Source organism: Gobius niger, assembly GCF_951799975.1.
Source record: "Gobius niger genome assembly, chromosome: 21".
Lineage (NCBI taxonomy): Eukaryota > Metazoa > Chordata > Actinopteri > Gobiiformes > Gobiidae > Gobius > Gobius niger.
In genome coordinates, this window is record NC_136872.1 from 7778577 (window position 1) to 7796520 (window position 17944).

Consider the following 17944-nt stretch of genomic DNA (forward strand, 5'->3'; position numbering starts at 1 on the left):
GGCGGACTGCTAAAGCTAACCCCGTGCTAATTTAGCTAATTTGGACACACAACAACGCTCTGGTTTTCTACTACAAGATTTGACTGCCACAGCTTTAAAGGAGATGAAGGCCAACATCTCAAAGAGCGGTGATGCTCCTAATGGGGACCTGATTCGCGGAACTATCAGCGGGTGTGGGCTGTGTATTTGACCCCTCGTTTTGGGTAGAGCGAAGCGCATTTTCAGAGATTGTGTGCATTGTTTGGATATCGCCGCGCGGCACTTGAACTTGATTTGCCGTGGGAGCAATGGGGACTGTGCGACCAGCCATCGCTCTTATTCTATTATAAAACCTCTCCATTGTGCCGGTGTCAGGTCCCCATATGGCTTCGTAACACTTGGGCAAAAAATGGCAAAAGATAATGCCGTAATTGGAAACGAGGATTGCAGACGCCTGGACTGCTGTTCTCTCTTCCTCATTGGTGATAAAGACGGGGACGAAGCATACCCATACGAACAAATACATTAGCATGCTAAAGATAATGTAGCCCGTTTCGCTAAACTGCTGAGGAACCCTCCTGCCCTTGAAAGCTAAAAGGAATCCGATGAAAGCCAACAAGCTTAGCATGATCCCGAATCCGATTTTCTCGGTGCCCACGTGACATTGGATGACTCTCTTCATATTTAGCGGCGATGGCGGTGTGCGGTCGATATCGGGAGAGTCAAAGATGAGCCAAAGGCAGCAAATAATCCCTTGGAGGATTGTTAAGACGATAATGATCGCAGCAGGCTGGTAGAGCCTCGTCAGTGTCCCATGTAGCGCTTGTCCAAAAGGAAGGAAGGCTAAGAAAGTGCGGTAGGCTTTGACGAGAACGCACGAGACGCAGAGGGTGAAGCCGAGAGCGAACATGACCTGACGGGCCCTGCACAGGTGGACACTGGGCCTCCCCATAAAACAGATAACACTCGCGTAGCTGACAGACAAACCTGCAATCATGACTGTGGAGATTGACACCTCTGCTCTTTTCATTGCTGAAGTGTCTCGATAGATCCAAAATAGCACCAAGATGACAAGCAAGAGCAAGATGCCCAACACGGCGGCGGCCAAGATGGCGATGGGATGAGGGTCGTTCCAGCGCAGGTAGGACTCCCACCGAGGCTTACAGTGGTCCGCGCCTTCGAGGCACCAAGTATCGTTTGGGCAGCTTTTGCAGTCTTCATGGTCTGTTTGGAAATAGCACATGGGATATCTATCAGGGATGACCGCTTTTGTATCATCTGGAATTTGTTTGTTTATTGTTTATTCCGAGTTCAATGTACAATATATATACATTTTTTACACCATTTTTTACATTAACATGTGCAGCTTTTGCGACATTTTAACATGCATTCATGACATATATACTTACATATATACATAATGCTGTACATAAACTCGAAAAGGAGTGGGAGGAAGTATAACTTATAAATTCCCACCCCTGTTAATATCATATTTACATTAATGTTGTTGGAGCCGGTGGCAGGGCAATGCACAACAACCTGATGGCAACAGTCAGCACAATGATCCCAGCCGATCCCAGCTGCAGCAGGACGACAACGCAACGACACACTAGCAACGCACCAAAGCCGCCGAGCCAGTGAAACACAAATCTCCCTCCAACAAGAGACAGGACGCCACGTTCAGTCAGTGTGACCAATCAAAGTTCGATTTGTTTATAGTTTGGTTTTACTTCTTTTTTTTTTTCTGTTATTGTTTTTTCCTTCTTTCTTTACAACATTATTCAAGTAATGCACATTGACTTGTAGTTTTCAACCATCCAAAGGGACGATACTTGAACTTGTGCTCTCCAACCAAATGTGCCAATCACTTCAATTTTCCTTCTGTTTTCCGTCATGTGGCAACATATCAACCTAGTGGTAGAAAGATATAGCGCCCCTTGCACAACAACCTCACTACGTCACCGGCCTGCCACCACGCCACCCCCCACCACACCCAGGACCAGCCACAACCACCACACGACCAGTCACCACCCTGCCATCACCCACCGCCACACCACCAGCCCCTCCAGTGGTTGCTTCCTTTCACAAACACATCAATATAACTGATAAACGTTTTTTGCTTGCGACAAATACATATAAACATAATTTTATATTCAATTTATATGTCACGGAACCAAAGTGTACTATTCAAAGAAATCTACGTAAGTACATACTGTGTATCAATAATACCTTCTTCGGCTAAGTATTCATACATAACTTTCTTTTTGTAAAGTATTTTAAAGTGATGAATGTCTGTACATTCCTTGAGGTCTCCCTTCAGGTTATTCCATAGTTTGACTCCACATACCGATACACAAAAGCTTTTTTTGGTTTTATGAATCTGGAGTTGTTTAAAAATTGAGTTCCCTCTTAGATTGTAGCCTCCTTCTCTGTTACGGAACATTTTTTGAAGGTTAAATGGTAGCAAAAGTGCATTCGCTTTATACATAATTTGGGCAGTTTGAAAATTTACGAGGTCATTGAATTTAAGTATATTAGATTGTAAGAATAACACATTTGTATGTTCCCTGTAACCTACCTTATGGATAATTCTGACGGCTCTTTTTTGAAGAACAGATAATGAATTGAGAGCAGTTTTATAATTGTTACCCCACGTTTCAATACAATACAGTAAATATGGAAAAACCAATGAGTAATACAGTATGTGGAGTGCTGGTTGATCCAATACCTGTTTTGCTTTGTTTAGAACAGCAATGCTTCTTGACAATTTATTTTGAACATGATTAATGTGTGATTTCCAACTGAGTCTTTCATCAATTTTTACACCCAGGAATTTTATTTCTTTTACGGTGTCAATTTTTACACCATCGATCTCAATGTTTAGGTTAGATGTTGCTTTATGCCCAAATATAACTAATTTGGTCTTGTTTAAGTTAAGTGAAAGTTTATTCCATGCAAACCATGTTTTGAGTTTTATCATGTCTTCTGTTACATGTTTGAGAAGTTCAGTCAAATTTTTCCCTGATGCAAACACGTTTGTATCATCAGCAAACAAAACTAGCTTCAACGAATTTGATACTGTACATATGTCGTTGATATATAGAATAAATAACTTGTAATAATAATTGTGAATAATTGTGAAGCGTCAATGTCATGGAGGCTAATGGCAATTTTCTTCGCAGTTCTTGAATTGCAAAGACCAATTTTCCCTGAAGTCACCGATACCTGTCATCATTCCTTTGTTATATGTATAATACCTTAACTTTTTTCCTTGGTTGGTTAAATTTTTGAACATGATTGACATTTGACTATTGTTTTGCACATACCCCAGCCGCCTGAGAATTCGCCTGCCTTGCATTTTATGCATTCGTAACAACAGGAGACTTTACGGATCTTTTTATATTTTCCAGGGGGACATCGTTCAGCGCATCTGCCAAAAGGCACCTAAAATAATAAAAAAGCCTGTGAGAACTCCCTTACTAGGCAAGAATGTGACTAATGCACAATGATTGAGCAATATACTGTATTAACGCCTTACTGTAGAATTGCTTGTTGAAAACCAGACTAAATCGGTTTCATTTATTTTGATTAATTCATCAAGAGCACGGTATCTTCCTATTTTACTGAATTTCCGATGAGGACCATCTTCAGTCCACATTATGACATCATAACCATTCAAAGAGTCTCCATTCTCATCAAAGTTGAACATCTGCCCTTCATACTCAAAAGTGACCCTTTTCAGTTCCTCCAGAAGCTGAAAAACAGAAAGGCCAAATGTTAATAAGTATTACAGTATTGAACACATACAAAAACATTTTCTTACTTTCCAAGGTGGGAAGTCCTTATCTCCTGTACATGAAGAACCATTGCACTCAAGTACCTTCTTTAGAGCATGTGCTATAGCCCAGACAGCCCCCCTTTCTAGAAAGGCTTCTCCTGTATCCAGAGTCTGCACTAAGAAGTCATCATTCTGGGCCTGTGGATCAGTGTACTCACAGGCTTTAGGGGATTTGATTTTGAGAAGGTCCGGAGAGGGGCAGTAGGCTGGAGGGTTGTCTTCGAAACATTCAGGGGTGCAGTTGAACCGTAGGTTCTTGTATTCTTCAATGAAGTGATTGTATCCTCCTGGAGGCTGTCTCAAATTTCTAAGATAATTATCAAAGGATTCACTCCTACCCGCAATAAAGCTAAAGCCTAAAATGTCCCCTACTTGGTTGATGCCCTCCATGTGAGCCAGGGGCCCGCTCACAGCCCAACTGTCACTGGCCAGCCAGATCTTCTGGGTGTTAGTCTTGATCATCTCTTTAAAGATGGCGTCCACTTGATTGGATTTGAGAATGAGCAGAACCACCTGGGCAGATGAGGAGCGGATCTGCCCGGCCACCCGCTGTACATCCTGGGCGTTGTTCTGAGGGTGGAACTGGAAGGGCAACACTTCTTGGTAGGCGACACATACATTTGCTCTTTGTGCATCTCTGAGAAAGCTCTGCAATGCTGCTTTGCCATAATCGTCGTCTCTGTAGACCACACCCACCCAGTTCCATTTGAAGTGAACCATGAGCTGTGTCAGGGCTCTGGTCTGGTGCACATCACTGGGAACAGTGCGCATGAAAGCTGGATATCGATCTTTATCACTCAGTGCTGAGGAGGAGGATGTGCTGCTCAGCTGAGTTAAATAATGTGTGCAAAAGATTAGGATGGGAAGAAATCATAAAATACAATCTGACAAAACCAAGACTTACCAACGGGATCATGTAGATGCTGAGCAGTTTGGCCACAGATATAGATGTCTCGGAGTACCGGGGCCCCAACACACCCTTCACCCTCGGCCTGTAGTCTGTGTAGTCGCAGCTTGTGTGCAGAGAGTGGTTGACTGCAAGCATCAGCTCCACATTCTGCAGGGCCTTGCCCGCATGACTACAAGTGTCAAACATCATGTACCCAAGAGGAAGCCCAGGGACCACTCCTGCTGCGTTCACCTCCTCGATGGCATGGACTGTTGCCAAGGACCTCATGAAAGGCACTAGTTCAAAACTGAAAGGAATGTCAACGATTGAATATGAGGTTACAAATGCAGCTGTCAAGGTGGTGTCTCATTATGACAAAGTGGAGCACTTCCTGTTTATTTGAGCTCAGATTAGATCTTGAAAAATATGAATTGTAAATGGGACAAAGCCTAATAATCTTAATCTTCATAAGAAATATAATATGGGGTACTTTGTTGAGGGTTCTTCAATTTGCGAAACAACATTCACGCTTGAAATATCCTGTGGGTAAAATCACTGAATTTCTCCACTTGAACGCCCCAATCACCAATCACTGAATCAAAGATATCTATGAGAGTTTTCACAGTTCCCAGCAAGTACAAGTGTTTATTGTTAAGGCTCCTGGCATAGAGCTTGCTTGTGTTGTAACTTGATCCAGACAGACATGATTGAATATCTGAAAAAATGACTGGCAAGTTTCCTATCCTAAGTGGACGGTGGCTTTATACTGTTAGCCTAATTGTTTGTCGATGAGCCCTCTTGAACAAAACAATCCACATCGAATCAACTGCAGCCATTAAACATTTACAGGTGAACTGACTGATAAATTGGGGTAAGATTGAGAGACAGTTGCTTTTCAGTCAGAATTTGTATGAAACTGTTTTTGATGGTGTGTATTCAGCTTCTATTTCTTTTTGCGCAATACATCCGTAATCTTATATTTACAGTTTCTGTAAATTTTGCACGCTAGGTTTAGGACAATGTAGTCTTGAAAATGTACAAATATGTGGACACAAAAGACCCTACAAAATCCTATGGCAACTAGAATTATTTTCTTGAGCTGATGTTGACAAATACTGGCAGTGTGACTACCAGTATACGAGTGCCCATTCAGATGGGCGTCTTGTTTGTGGGCCCTTCAGCCACCACACATTCAGATTATGTGTTTTAAACTTCTTCCAGGTCATAGTTTTGTCCTGTGGCCCACGGCATGCATTTTGGTTTAGATTGAGCGACCTACTTCAAACATAGATTGGGGGATAATGTGGAAATTCCACGTCGTTTGTGTCCCTACTGTAATTTATGGTGCGATCAGAATCATGTGTATTCCAACTGCACACGCACATTGTTTTGTTTTCTCGTGCCATCAGCGCCTACAGTGTAACCAGAACCACATGGACATGGAGCGCAGGCCGTAACTTCGCAAAAGCTTTTAGTTTAAGAGGTGCGCAGATCTGCTGTTGTGGCTCTGCAGTGGCAGGAACACGGGGAATCTGCAGGAGGAACATCGTACAGAACCAAATGCTGAGATGCATAATGTCTCTGCCTCGGTGACTGCCCAGGTCACCCATGTTGAAAACCGCTACCGGCATAAATACAATAAATGTATAAATAGGCTATATAATATTAGATTATGTAAAACAACTAAAGCTATAAATCTGTACTTTAATAATAAAATAATGAATTAAATATGCACTCACTCTGAACATTGATAGCTCTCAGGCCTGATCCGTTTATCGAGGTTAACAGAGCCGTGAATCGCAGCCAACAGTCCAAGGATCAGGTTGCCTTCACCCTGAGCTCCGCACAAATGGTCGGTCACATCACAGCAGTGCACCAGGGCCGGGAGACATGCCCCCAGCACCAGAAGAGTCAGAGTCAGAAGAGCCATGACCGAATGAGCTGCATCAGGATGCCAGCGCTTCTTAAACTGCGGGCAGTGCTCTGCAGAAACCAGTCTGTCAAAATAAAACCTTTTGAGGCATTCCAAAACAACAGGCATTCCCCTTTGAAGGTGTCAGGTGTTCAGTCTATTTTGCCAAGTGTTTTGTTCTCAGATGAGACATTGGGCATTAGATAAGATAAGAGATAAGATATTCCAATGTTTGGGCAGGAGTGTTGGTCATGGTCAGCAAAATATTAAGTTGCAATTTATTGGTGTTAAAAAAAATCACACATGCACTCTTTGCTGCGAAGTCAGGGACATATTCAAAACATAACACTGACATCAAAATATTGTCCTACAACCACAAAAATAAGCATTATGAACATTTACAATTTGATGGCAACTAAATACCCCAGAAAATGTGTTGTATTCATTTGATTGATGCAGAAAATGACATAATATATTATAAAAATATTTGATTATCGGGGGAAATGTGTATTGTATATTGTTGTATATTAATTATTCAGTTTGTATATTATGAGTTTATTCTATGTGCATATTTTTAGTTTTTCTAATCAATTAGTGACGGCTTTAGAAGAAGCGGCTCTGTCAGTGTCTGCTGGGAATGTTTAGTTGTTGTTTTTTTAAAAGAGAAGTGATACTACTCCAGAAACTAGATAAACTTACTATGTCAGGAACTTAGCACTTGGACTTATCTGTAACCATCAACACTTTCTTCAAAGTCAAACCGGTCCGACCAACACAATTTACTATAATCTGAACAATGCTGGGAGCATTAACTGGCTTTATTATTTCATTATAATTATTAAATAAAATGAAAATAAAAAAAATAGTCTTGTATTTGCAGATGTACTTCTTTTTATGTGTGTGTCTCACCCTATGTTTTGAAAAAATATTCTTGTATCACTGTCCTATTTCTTTATGTTGTGAGTTTTACTAGTTTAGTTGTTCTTGTGATGAAACAGCACATAGCCTGGAATGTTCCGCAGTGTAGCTTTAATAAAGAGAAAACTTCAATATCTTAATCTCAAATGTATAACACAGTGGTTTATCATAAACAGTGAGAAACACAACCAGAAACCTCACAAAGACAGGGCTGCTGCCTTCTTGGCTCTTCGTGCTGCACCAGACTTCCCCCCCTGGTAAACATATCAGGGGGGGCAACAGTGGAGAAGTGGGTTTAGAATTCAACTAGAAACCAAACACCAAAAGCACTAAAAACAATAACTTAAATAATCAAAAGGAAATGCCGTAGCTGAAAGACAAATTTACATTTCTCACCACTGTTTTGTTGGGCCTTCCACATGTGAGAGATGAGAGAGAAGCTGTTGGCCAAAGGTTTGACTAAGCCTCCAAACGGAGGGTCGGCCACCATCACCACTTTGTCTCCGGCAGACTCGGAGAGGAAGCTTTGGAGAACTTTCTTAGCTGCCTGTGAGAACATCAAAGTCAATCAAAATGTGCTTTGTGTAAAAATACTATAAACGTATTGCAAAACCACGTGGCTATAACCTTTGTGTCGGCGTCACTTTATCAACCACCTGCACTATGACTGTAAACTTGCACAGCCAATGTTGACTTAGATGGTTTTAATTCTGTTTTATTTCTATTGTGTACGTGCATATATTTACCCTTTAAAGCTTTTATTTATTGTATACTTCTAGTTACTATTACTTAATTACTATTACTTGCACATTTTCCCTAACCCTGTCTATTTTTCACCTCCTGAGTGTTTCTTGAGAGCTGAATTTCTCAATTTTGTGATTAATCAAGTCCTGCCTCATCTTATCTTGTGTCACAAAACATTATTTAAATTGCTGTACTACATGCAAATAGTGTTTTTAATGTAGTACCTTTAGAAAATCCATCTAGCTAAAATACCCCTCTATTCAAATGCAAGTAAAGCCTCTAGTCTTAACTTATTTTAACAGGCAGATGCGTGAGAGTCTTGCCAAGCTAAATGACATTTTTCACTTTTACATGTTGTGAAATCTATCAATTTTATGACAACTACTTCCGCCTAGGCATCTTGAGGGAGTGCTAAGTCACAACCTACTCCACTGAGAAATATGGCGAAGTGGTCTTGGTGTAAGTTTTCACAATAGTCGTTGTCTCTTTTTATTTGTGCATTTCTTCACTCATATTACTTTAAATCACATGTTGCAGCCTACAGTGAAGGGTCTAAGCTAATCTACTAAAATCAAACAGGCCTGATGAAAGCCAAAAGGAATTTCAAAGCCTAAATAATGCTAAATTGTATGGGAAAGAAATGCAACTTTCCAGGGTTATCTGGAAATGGACTTTTAGCACACTCAAACTAGTAAAAAGCGATCATTGTTATCAGCTCAAGCATTTAGTCCATGTAGGCCGACTGATGATGTTCACTTTCATTCATTCATTCATTCATAGAACTGCTCAGTGGTTCGGTTGAGGTGATGGAGCAAGAGTGACCCCTGGTGGTGTGTTATCCATAATGTGTCCTGTGTTGTAGGTTCATGAACAGCACCATGCACACAGCGCCCCAAGACGACCTCAACCCTCCACGGTTCTGTCCAGACACCGAGTCTGCAGCCAGACCAGTGGACTTCGTCAGTCTGTTCTCCAAGAGCAAAGCCCGACTCCTGACCAGAGCTCTGACCAAACTGAAAAATGTTTATCTCAATGACTACACTGTGTTAAATGTGCCTGTATAACCTTTGTTACTTTGAGATTTTTGCTTTTCTGGATGTGGTGGAGAACTAATAAATTATAATAAAACAGTGATCAGTATACAGGCCTATATTTTTGGAATCAAAACATGCGGTGCTGTATGCCAGTTCTGTATTTACGTAGATGACTTTTTTTTAGTAACACAGTGATGTATTATGATAACACTTACAAAACAGCTCCATCCATCCATCCATTTTCTTCCGCTTTATCCGGGGCCGGGTTGCGGGGGCAGCAGTCTCAGCAGAGATGCCCAAACTTCCCGGTCCACACACACTTCCTCCAGCTGTTCTGGGGGGACCCCGAGGCGACACCAGGCCAGCTCGGAGACATAGTCCCACCACCGTGTCCTGGGTCTTCCACGAGGCCTTGTCCCACTAGGACATGCCTGGAACACCTCCCGCGGGAGGCGACCAGGAGGCATCCGAAACAGATGCCCAAGCCACCTCAGCTGGCTCCTTTCGACGTGAAGGAGCAGCGACTCTACTCCGAGCTCCTCCCGGGTAACTGAGCTCCTCACCCGATCTCGGAGGGTGCGCCCAGCCACCCTGCGAAGGAAACTCATTTCGGCCGCTTGTATTCGCGATCCTGTCCTTTCGGTCATGACCCAAATCTCATGACCATAGGTGAGGGCGGGAACGTAGATCGATCGGTAAATCGAGAGCTTTGCCCCGACTCAGCTCCCTCTTCACCACGACAGACCGATACAGCGACCGCATCACTGCTGACGCCGCCCCGATCCGTCTGTCGATCTCACGCTCCATCCGTCCCCCACTCGTGAACAAGACCCCGAGATACTTGAACTCCTCCACTTGAGGTAAACAGCTCATTAGATTGTATTTACTGAATCATGTTTTTGTAATATTTTGACAGCTGAAAATTCATATTGGCTGGAAATAAGGAGTTTATGAGATTGTTGGCCATTGTCAACGCCATGTCCAACTTATTAAAACACAAAAGCCTCACTCAGACTTCAGGAAGAACAGCCTGGTTTGATCCTTTTTTAAACCTTAAAGGCCCTATACCTCATATGTTTATTGCAAACAATGAAAAGGGAAGCCACTAAATTAAAATCTTGTTTGTGGTCCAAACTCATTCGTAACTTTCCTAATGTATTTGTTGCATCCAAATTCTTTTCAGGGACAAGTTTATAGGCCAATTTTACAACTTGCAGGGTCACTTTTCAGGCTCACGTTCACAAAAATGCTGCAAAAATAGCCTGAAAGTTCATAATATTTATAATTTGAAGGATGCTGTTTCCCCTAAAAGCATTTGAGTTTACAATATACTAAAGGAGGATAAAATAATTTCCATTCCGGGTATCGCCTTTAGTAACTAGCAATCAGTATCAGATTACTTTTTAGAAGGAGTAATCAGTAATTGGAGTACTTCTATGGAGTCCATCTCCCTCTTTTACTGGCTCACTCTGACAGCAGTGTTAGTGATTGGATAGAAACAAATATTTCCTTAGTTCATTAAGAGAGAGAGACAAATATAAATGTATGTCTTTGTTTCATAAGGACAGGCCAGACTATAAACCTAGACTATTGAAAATTACATAGAATTTTGGCCAGTCCATCCAAATATTAAAGCTTCCATTTAGATTTGGAATGTATTGTCACATGAATGCATTTGATTTACAATAATTGCCTGAGGCCGATGCAACACCTTATTTTCAGTTTCAGTTTCGTGTCCAACCGGGGAAATTCCCCAAACTCCATGAGATAAACAAGGAATGCTGGCAGATGTAAAGGTTTTACAGGTTGAAGAGATAAAGTATTTATCTATGTGGGGTGATGTCAGTAAAAACTCCAACATGAGATTGTAAAAAAGATTTAGAAGAGCTTTGCACAGCATCAATTCACCCATGACATAGTCACGTACAAGTGTTTTTGTTTCATCAGATCAAGATCAAAACATAACTGGGGCATGATAAACCACTTGACTGTTTGTTGTTTTTATGAGCCGGAAAGAAATTTTAATTATATATTCAACAAAATCACATGTTAGGAAATTAAATGAACATTCAACATTTTCCCTATGTAATAAGAATAAGTTTGACAGTTAAATAACACATTTTATTAATCTGAAAAAGATTACAAAAATAATTTCATCAAAATAATACATAAATATAAAAATATGAATATTTGTGTGATTATATTAATATTATGTTTGACATTTTTATATACAAATAAAATTAGACTATGATAAACTGATAGTGTGAGGATAATCAGTAACATAACGAGCATTTATGTTAAATTACTTTTTTTTTTTATGAAGAAAAAACACTTCCAAAAGAAATCCCTGAGACAGTCCATTATTTCACAGCATAAAAAATAGAACAGAAATGGTTTGTAAAGGGTCGGGACTTGGAGGCATGAAACATAAATAGAAATTAAAAGAATTGTGAAAACGTTAACATTTTGTTGCAATCTGGTCTACAACTTCGTCGATACAGTTGTAGGTTGAAAATAGCGCTAAAATTACAGCTGTTGTTCCCTTATAAACAATTCGGAAGATGTTACTGTGCGGACGTCGAAGTGCTCCTAAGGTGTTACTACGCCTTACAATATAGTTCCCCTTTTTACCCGCTAAGAAAATCGACATGCTTAATTTTGTGCAACTATGCTTGGATCGTGTAACTACTCGCATAACTGTATTTAAATAGGGAAAACGTGGAAAAGCTTAGACGCTTCCAACTTCACCCCCATTTGGCTCAATAGAGGAGAGGCTAAATGCTAACAACATCTTTGGTCTTTTTGCATGACTGAGCACAAACGCAAAGGCAGGTACGCACCAACTCAGTATGGAAACGCGGTGGCCTGTTCCTTTAATTAGAAGCATGTCTCAGACTGAGTAGAGACATGAACGGGGCGGACTGCTAAAGCTAACCCCGTGCTAATTTAGCTAATTTGGACACACAACAACGCTCTGGTTTTCCACTACAAGATTTGACTGCCACAGCTTTAAAGGAGATGAAGGCCAACATCTCAAAGAGCGGTAATGCTCCTAATGGGGACCTGATTCGCGGAACTATCAGCGGGTGTGGGCTGTGTATTTGACCCCTCGTTTTGGGTAGAGCGAAGCGCATTTTCAGAGATTGTGTGCATTGTTTGGATATCGCCGCGCGGCACTTGAACTTGATTTGCCGTGGGAGCAATGGGGACTGTGCGACCAGCCATCGCTCTTATTCTATTATAAAACCTCTCCATTGTGCCGGTGTCAGGTCCCCATATGGCTTCGTAGCACTTGGGCAAAAAATGGCAAAAGATAATGCCGTAATTGGAAACGAGGATTGCAGACGCCTGGACTGCTGTTCTCTCTTCCTTATTGGTGATAAAGACGGGGACGAAGCATACCCATACGAACAAATACATTAGCATGCTAAAGATAATGTAGCCCGTTTCGCTAAACTGCTGAGGAACCCTCCTGCCCTTGAAAGCTAAAAGGAATCCGATGAAAGCCAACAAGGCGATGTAGCTTAGCATGATCCCGAATCCGATGTACTCGGTGCCCACGTGACATTGGATGACTTTCTTCAGATTTAGCGGCGATGGCGGTGTGCGGTCGATATCGGGAGAGTCAAAGATGAGCCAAAGGCAGCAAATAATCCCTTGGAGGATTGTTAAGACGATAATGATCGCAGCAGGCTGGTAGAGCCTCGTCAGTCTCCCATGTAGCGCTCGGCCAAAAGGAAGGAAGGCTAAGAAAGTGCGGTAGGCTTTGACGAGAACGCACGAGACGCAGAGGGTGAAGCCGAGAGCGAACATGACCTGACGGGCCCTGCACAGGTGGACACTGGGCCTCCCCATAAAACAGATAACACTCGCGTAGCTGACAGACAAACCTGCAATCATGACTGTGGAGATTGACACCTCTGCTCTTTTCATTGCTGAAGTGTCTCGATAGATCCAAAATAGCACCAAGATGACAAGCAAGAGCAAGATGCCAAACACGGCGGCGGCCAAGATGGCGATGGGATGAGGGTCGTTCCAGCGCAGGTAGGACTCCCACCGAGGCTTACAGTGGTCCGCGCCTTCGAGGCACCAAGTATCGTTTGGGCAGCTTTTGCAGTCTTCATGGTCTGTTTGGAAATAGCACATGGGATATCTATCAGGGATGACCGCTTTTGTATCATCTGGAATAATTGTGAAGCGTCAATGTCATGGAGGCTAATGGCAATTTTCTTCGCAGTTCTTGAATTGCTAAGACCAATTTTCCCTGAAGTCACCGATGCCTGTCATCATTCCTTTGTTATATGTATAATACCTTAACTTTTTTCCTTGGTTGGTTAAATTTTTGAACATGATTGACATTTGACTATTGTTTTGCACATACCCCAGCCGCCTGAGAATTCGCCTGCCTTGCATTTTATGCATTCGTAACAACAGGAGACTTTACGGATCTTTTTATATTTTCCAGGGGGACATCGTTCAGCGCATCTGCCAAAAGGCACCTAAAATAATAAAAAAGCCTGTGAGAACTCCCTTACTAGGCAAGAATGTGACTAATGCACAATGATTGAGCAATATACTGTATTAACGCCTTACTGTAGAATTGCTTGTTGAAAACCAGACTAAATTGGTTTCATTTATTTTGATTAATTCATCAAGAGCACGGTATCTTCCTATTTTACTGAATTTCCGATGAGGACCATCTTCAGTCCACATTATGACATCATAACCATTCAAAGAGTCTCCATTCTCATCAAAGTTGAACATCTGCCCTTCATACTCAAAAGTGACCCTTTTCAGTTCCTCCAGAAGCTGAAAAACAGAAAGGCCAAATGTTAATAAGTATTACAGTATTGAACACATACAAAACATTTTCTTACTTTCCAAGGTGGGAAGTCCTTATCTCCTGTACATGAAGAACCATTGCACTCAAGTACCTTCTTTAGAGCATGTGCTATAGCCCAGACAGCCCCCCTTTCTAGAAAGGCTTCTCCTGTATCCAGAGTCTGCACTAAGAAGTCATCATTCTGGGCCTGTGGATCAGTGTACTCACAGGCTTTAGGGGATTTGATCTTGAGAAGGTCCGGAGAGGGGCAGTAGGCTGGAGGGTTGTCCTCGAAACATTCAGGGGTGCAGTTGAACCGTAGGTTCTTGTATTCTTCAATGAAGTGATTGTATCCTCCTGGAGGCTGTCTCAAATTTCTAAGATAATTATCAAAGGATTCACTCCTACCCGCAATAAAGCTAAAGCCTAAAATGTCCCCTACTTGGTTGATGCCCTCCATGTGAGCCAGGGGCCCGCTCACAGCCCAAAGGTCACTGGCCAGCCAGATCTTCTGGGTGTTAGTCTTGATCATCTCTTTAAAGATGGCGTCCACTTGATTGGATTTGAGAATGAGCAGAACCACCTGGGCAGATGAGGAGCGGATCTGCCCGGCCACCCGCTGTACATCCTGGGCGTTGTTCTGAGGGTGGAACTGGAAGGGCAACACTTCTTGGTAGGCGACACATACATTTGCTCTTTGTGTATCTCTGAGAAAGCTCTGCAATGCTGCTTTGCCATAATCGTCGTCTCTGTAGACCACACCCACCCAGTTCCATTTGAAGTGAACCATGAGCTGTGTCAGGGCTCTGGTCTGGTGCACATCACTGGGAACAGTGCGCATGAAAGCTGGATATCGAGCTTTATCACTCAGTGCTGGGGAGGAGGCTGTGCTGCTCAGCTGAGTTAAATAATGTGTGCAAAAGATTAGGGTGGGAAGAAAAAAATCATAATCTACAATCTGACAAAACCAAGACTTACCAAGGGGATCATGTAGATGCTGAGCAGTTTGGCCACAGATATAGATGTCTCGGAGTACCGGGGCCCCAACACACCCTTCACCCTCGGCCTGTAGTCTGTGTAGTCACAGCTTGTGTGCAGAGAGTGGTTGACTGCAAGCATCAGCTCCACATTCTGTAGGGCCTTGCCCGCATGACTACAAGTGTCAAACATCATGTACCCAAGATGAAGCCCAGGGACCACTCCTGCTGCGTTCACCTCCTCGATGGCATGGACTGTTGCCAAGGACCTCATGAAAGGCACTAGTTCAAAACTGAAAGGAATGTCAACAATTGAATATGAGGTTACAAATGCAGCTGTCAAGGTGGTGTCTCATTATGACAAAGTGGAGCACTTCCTGTTTATTTGAGCTCAGATTTGATCTTGAAAAATATGCTTTGTAAATGGGACAAAGCCTAATAATCTTAATCTTCATAAGAAATATAACATGGGGTACTTTGCTGAGGGTTCTTCAATTTGCGTAAAACAATCTTCACGCTTGAAATATCCTGTGGGTAAAATCACTGAATTTCTCCACTTGAACGCCCCAATCACCAATCACTGAATCAAAGATATCTATGAGAGTTTTCACAGTTCCCAGCAAGAACAAGTGTTTATTGTTAAGGCTCCTGGCATAGAGCTTGCTTGTGTTGTAACTTGATCCAGACAGACATGATTGAATATCTGAAAAAATGATGAAAGAATGAAGTTTCCTATCCTCAGTGGACGGTGGCATCATACTGCTAGCTTTATTGTTTGTCGATGAGCCCTCTTGAACAAGACAATCCCCATCGAATCAACTGCAGCCATTAAACATTTACAGGTGAACTGACTGATAAATTGAAAGACAGTTGCTTTTCAGTCAGCAAAGAAATAAACAGAATTTGTATTAAACTGTTTTTGATGGTGTGTATTTAGCTTATATTTCTTTTTGCCCAATACATCCGTAATCTTATATTTACAGTTTTTGTAAATTTTGCACGCTAGGTTTAGGACAATGTAGTCTTGAAAATGTAAAAATATGTGGACACAAAAGACCCTACAAAATCCTACAGCAACTAGAATTATTTTCTTGAGCTGATGTTGACGAGTGCCCACGGCATGCATTTTGGTTTAGATTGAGCCACCTACTTCAAACATAGATTGGGAAATTGCACCTGCACTGTACTAACTGGGTCCTGTATTTGTAGGGAAAATACCTGTCGTTTGTGTCCCTACTGTAATTTATGAAGCAGTGGTGGTTCTGGCCTGTTGGCGCCCCAGGTGAACTATCTTCTCCTGGCTGTGCTCAGTATAGTGTCCAAGTCTGTTGCCAGATAAAAGGTTCAGATGAGGGACTTCTTTGAACAGGTACAAGGGCTGTTAAAGGAGCATTATGAAACCTTTTATGTGGAAAAGAAAGGTTGACATTTGTGCGCATTTGACCTTGTAGTGACACAGCAGCTGTGTGAGTGGTCAGCATGACACCTTTACTTTCCATCCCAGTGGTCTGTAGGAAGCTCCAGAATCAATTGTTTAGTTGGTTTTGTGGGAAAACCTAAACAATTGATCCTGGAGCGTCAAAGAGAACACTGTTTCCCTCATAAAAAGTTGCATAATGCACCTTTAAGTGATGTTGCTATTCCTACATGTCTCTACTTTCCTCAACTGTCCCACTTTTATGAACAAAGGGGCACTGCTGTCCTTTCTGTCCTGATATGCCCATATGGCGCGATCAGAATCATGTGTATGCCAACTGCACACGCACATTGTTTTGTTTCCTCGTGCTATCAGCGCCTATAGTGTAACCAGAACCACATGGACATGGAGCGCAGGCCGTAACTTCGCAAAAGCTTTTAGTTTAAGAGGTGCGCAGATCTGCTGTTGTGGCTCTGCAGTGGCTGGAACACGGGGAATCTGCAGGAGGAACATGGTACAGAACCAAATGCTGAGATGCATCGTTTCTCTGCCTCGGCGACTGCCCAGGTCACCCATGTTGAAAACCGCTACCGGCATAAATACAATAAATGTATAAATAGGCTAGATTACGTAAAACAACTAAAGCTATAAATCTGTACTTTAATAATAAAATAATGAATTAAATATGCACTCACTCTGAACATTGATAGCTCTCAGGCCTGATCCGTTTATCGAGGTTAACAGAGCCGTGAATCGCAGCCAACAGTCCAAGGATCAGGTTGCCTTCACCCTGAGCTCCGCACAAATGGTCGGTCACATCACAGCAGTGCACCAGGGCCGGGAGACATGCCCCCAGCACCAGAAGAGTCAGAGTCAGAAGAGCCATGACCGAATGAGCTGCATCAGGATGCCAGCGCTTCTTAAACTGCGGGAGGTGCTCTGCAGAAACCAGTCCGTCAGCTACAATAAAAACTTTCGAGGCATTCCAATACAACAGGCATTCCCCTTTGAAGGTGTCAGGTATTCAGTCTAATTTGCCAAGTGTTGTGGTCTCAGATGAGCCTCTCGGGCATTAATGTAAGATAAGATATTTCGGTTTATTTCAGTTTGGTCATTTACAAATGATTCAAAACATTCAAAACATACAAGTCAAGCAATGAACACAATAAATAACCAGGCGCAGGCAGAAGCTAAAGCTCATTGTGCCTGCCCTTCACTTTTAAATCATAAATGCAGCACGTTAATGGTAATAACCATCCATTCGCTGAAATAACACGGGTGGACCATTGTCCGCTCCAGAAGCATATTTAATTAATTTTCATTCTGTCAAATATTTTTCCATTATTACTCTCTTGCAAATATTTTTGAACTGAAAAAGAGACGTAGCTTGTTTTAACTCATTGCAGCAGCTATT

The 17944-nt window shown here is 42.1% G+C and overlaps 2 protein-coding genes across 2 annotated transcripts; both read right to left on the reverse strand.

Annotated features, from left to right (window-relative positions):
• Positions 1-118: 118 nt before the first annotated feature.
• On the reverse strand, positions 119-7776 carry LOC306980745 (G-protein coupled receptor family C group 6 member A-like; the record flags this gene model as incomplete). The annotated part of the gene is made up of 6 exons (XM_079580174.1): positions 7733-7776; positions 4722-5013; positions 3803-4645; positions 3518-3733; positions 3306-3423; positions 119-1203 (listed from the first exon to the last, which is right to left on the reverse strand). Exons 2-6 carry the CDS (start codon positions 4992-4994, stop codon positions 119-121), a joined length of 2535 nt encoding a protein of 844 aa, XP_079436300.1. The 5' UTR covers positions 4995-5013; positions 7733-7776.
• Positions 7777-7831: 55 nt separating this feature from the next.
• On the reverse strand, positions 7832-17416 carry LOC306980746 (G-protein coupled receptor family C group 6 member A-like; the record flags this gene model as incomplete). Its single annotated transcript, XM_079580175.1, has 8 exons — positions 7832-7842; positions 7933-8083; positions 12492-13441; positions 13696-13813; positions 13908-14123; positions 14192-15034; positions 15115-15406; positions 17226-17416. The coding sequence occupies 8 exons, from the start codon at positions 17414-17416 to the stop codon at positions 7832-7834; spliced, it is 2772 nt and encodes a 923-aa protein (XP_079436301.1).
• Positions 17417-17944: the final 528 nt, after the last annotated feature.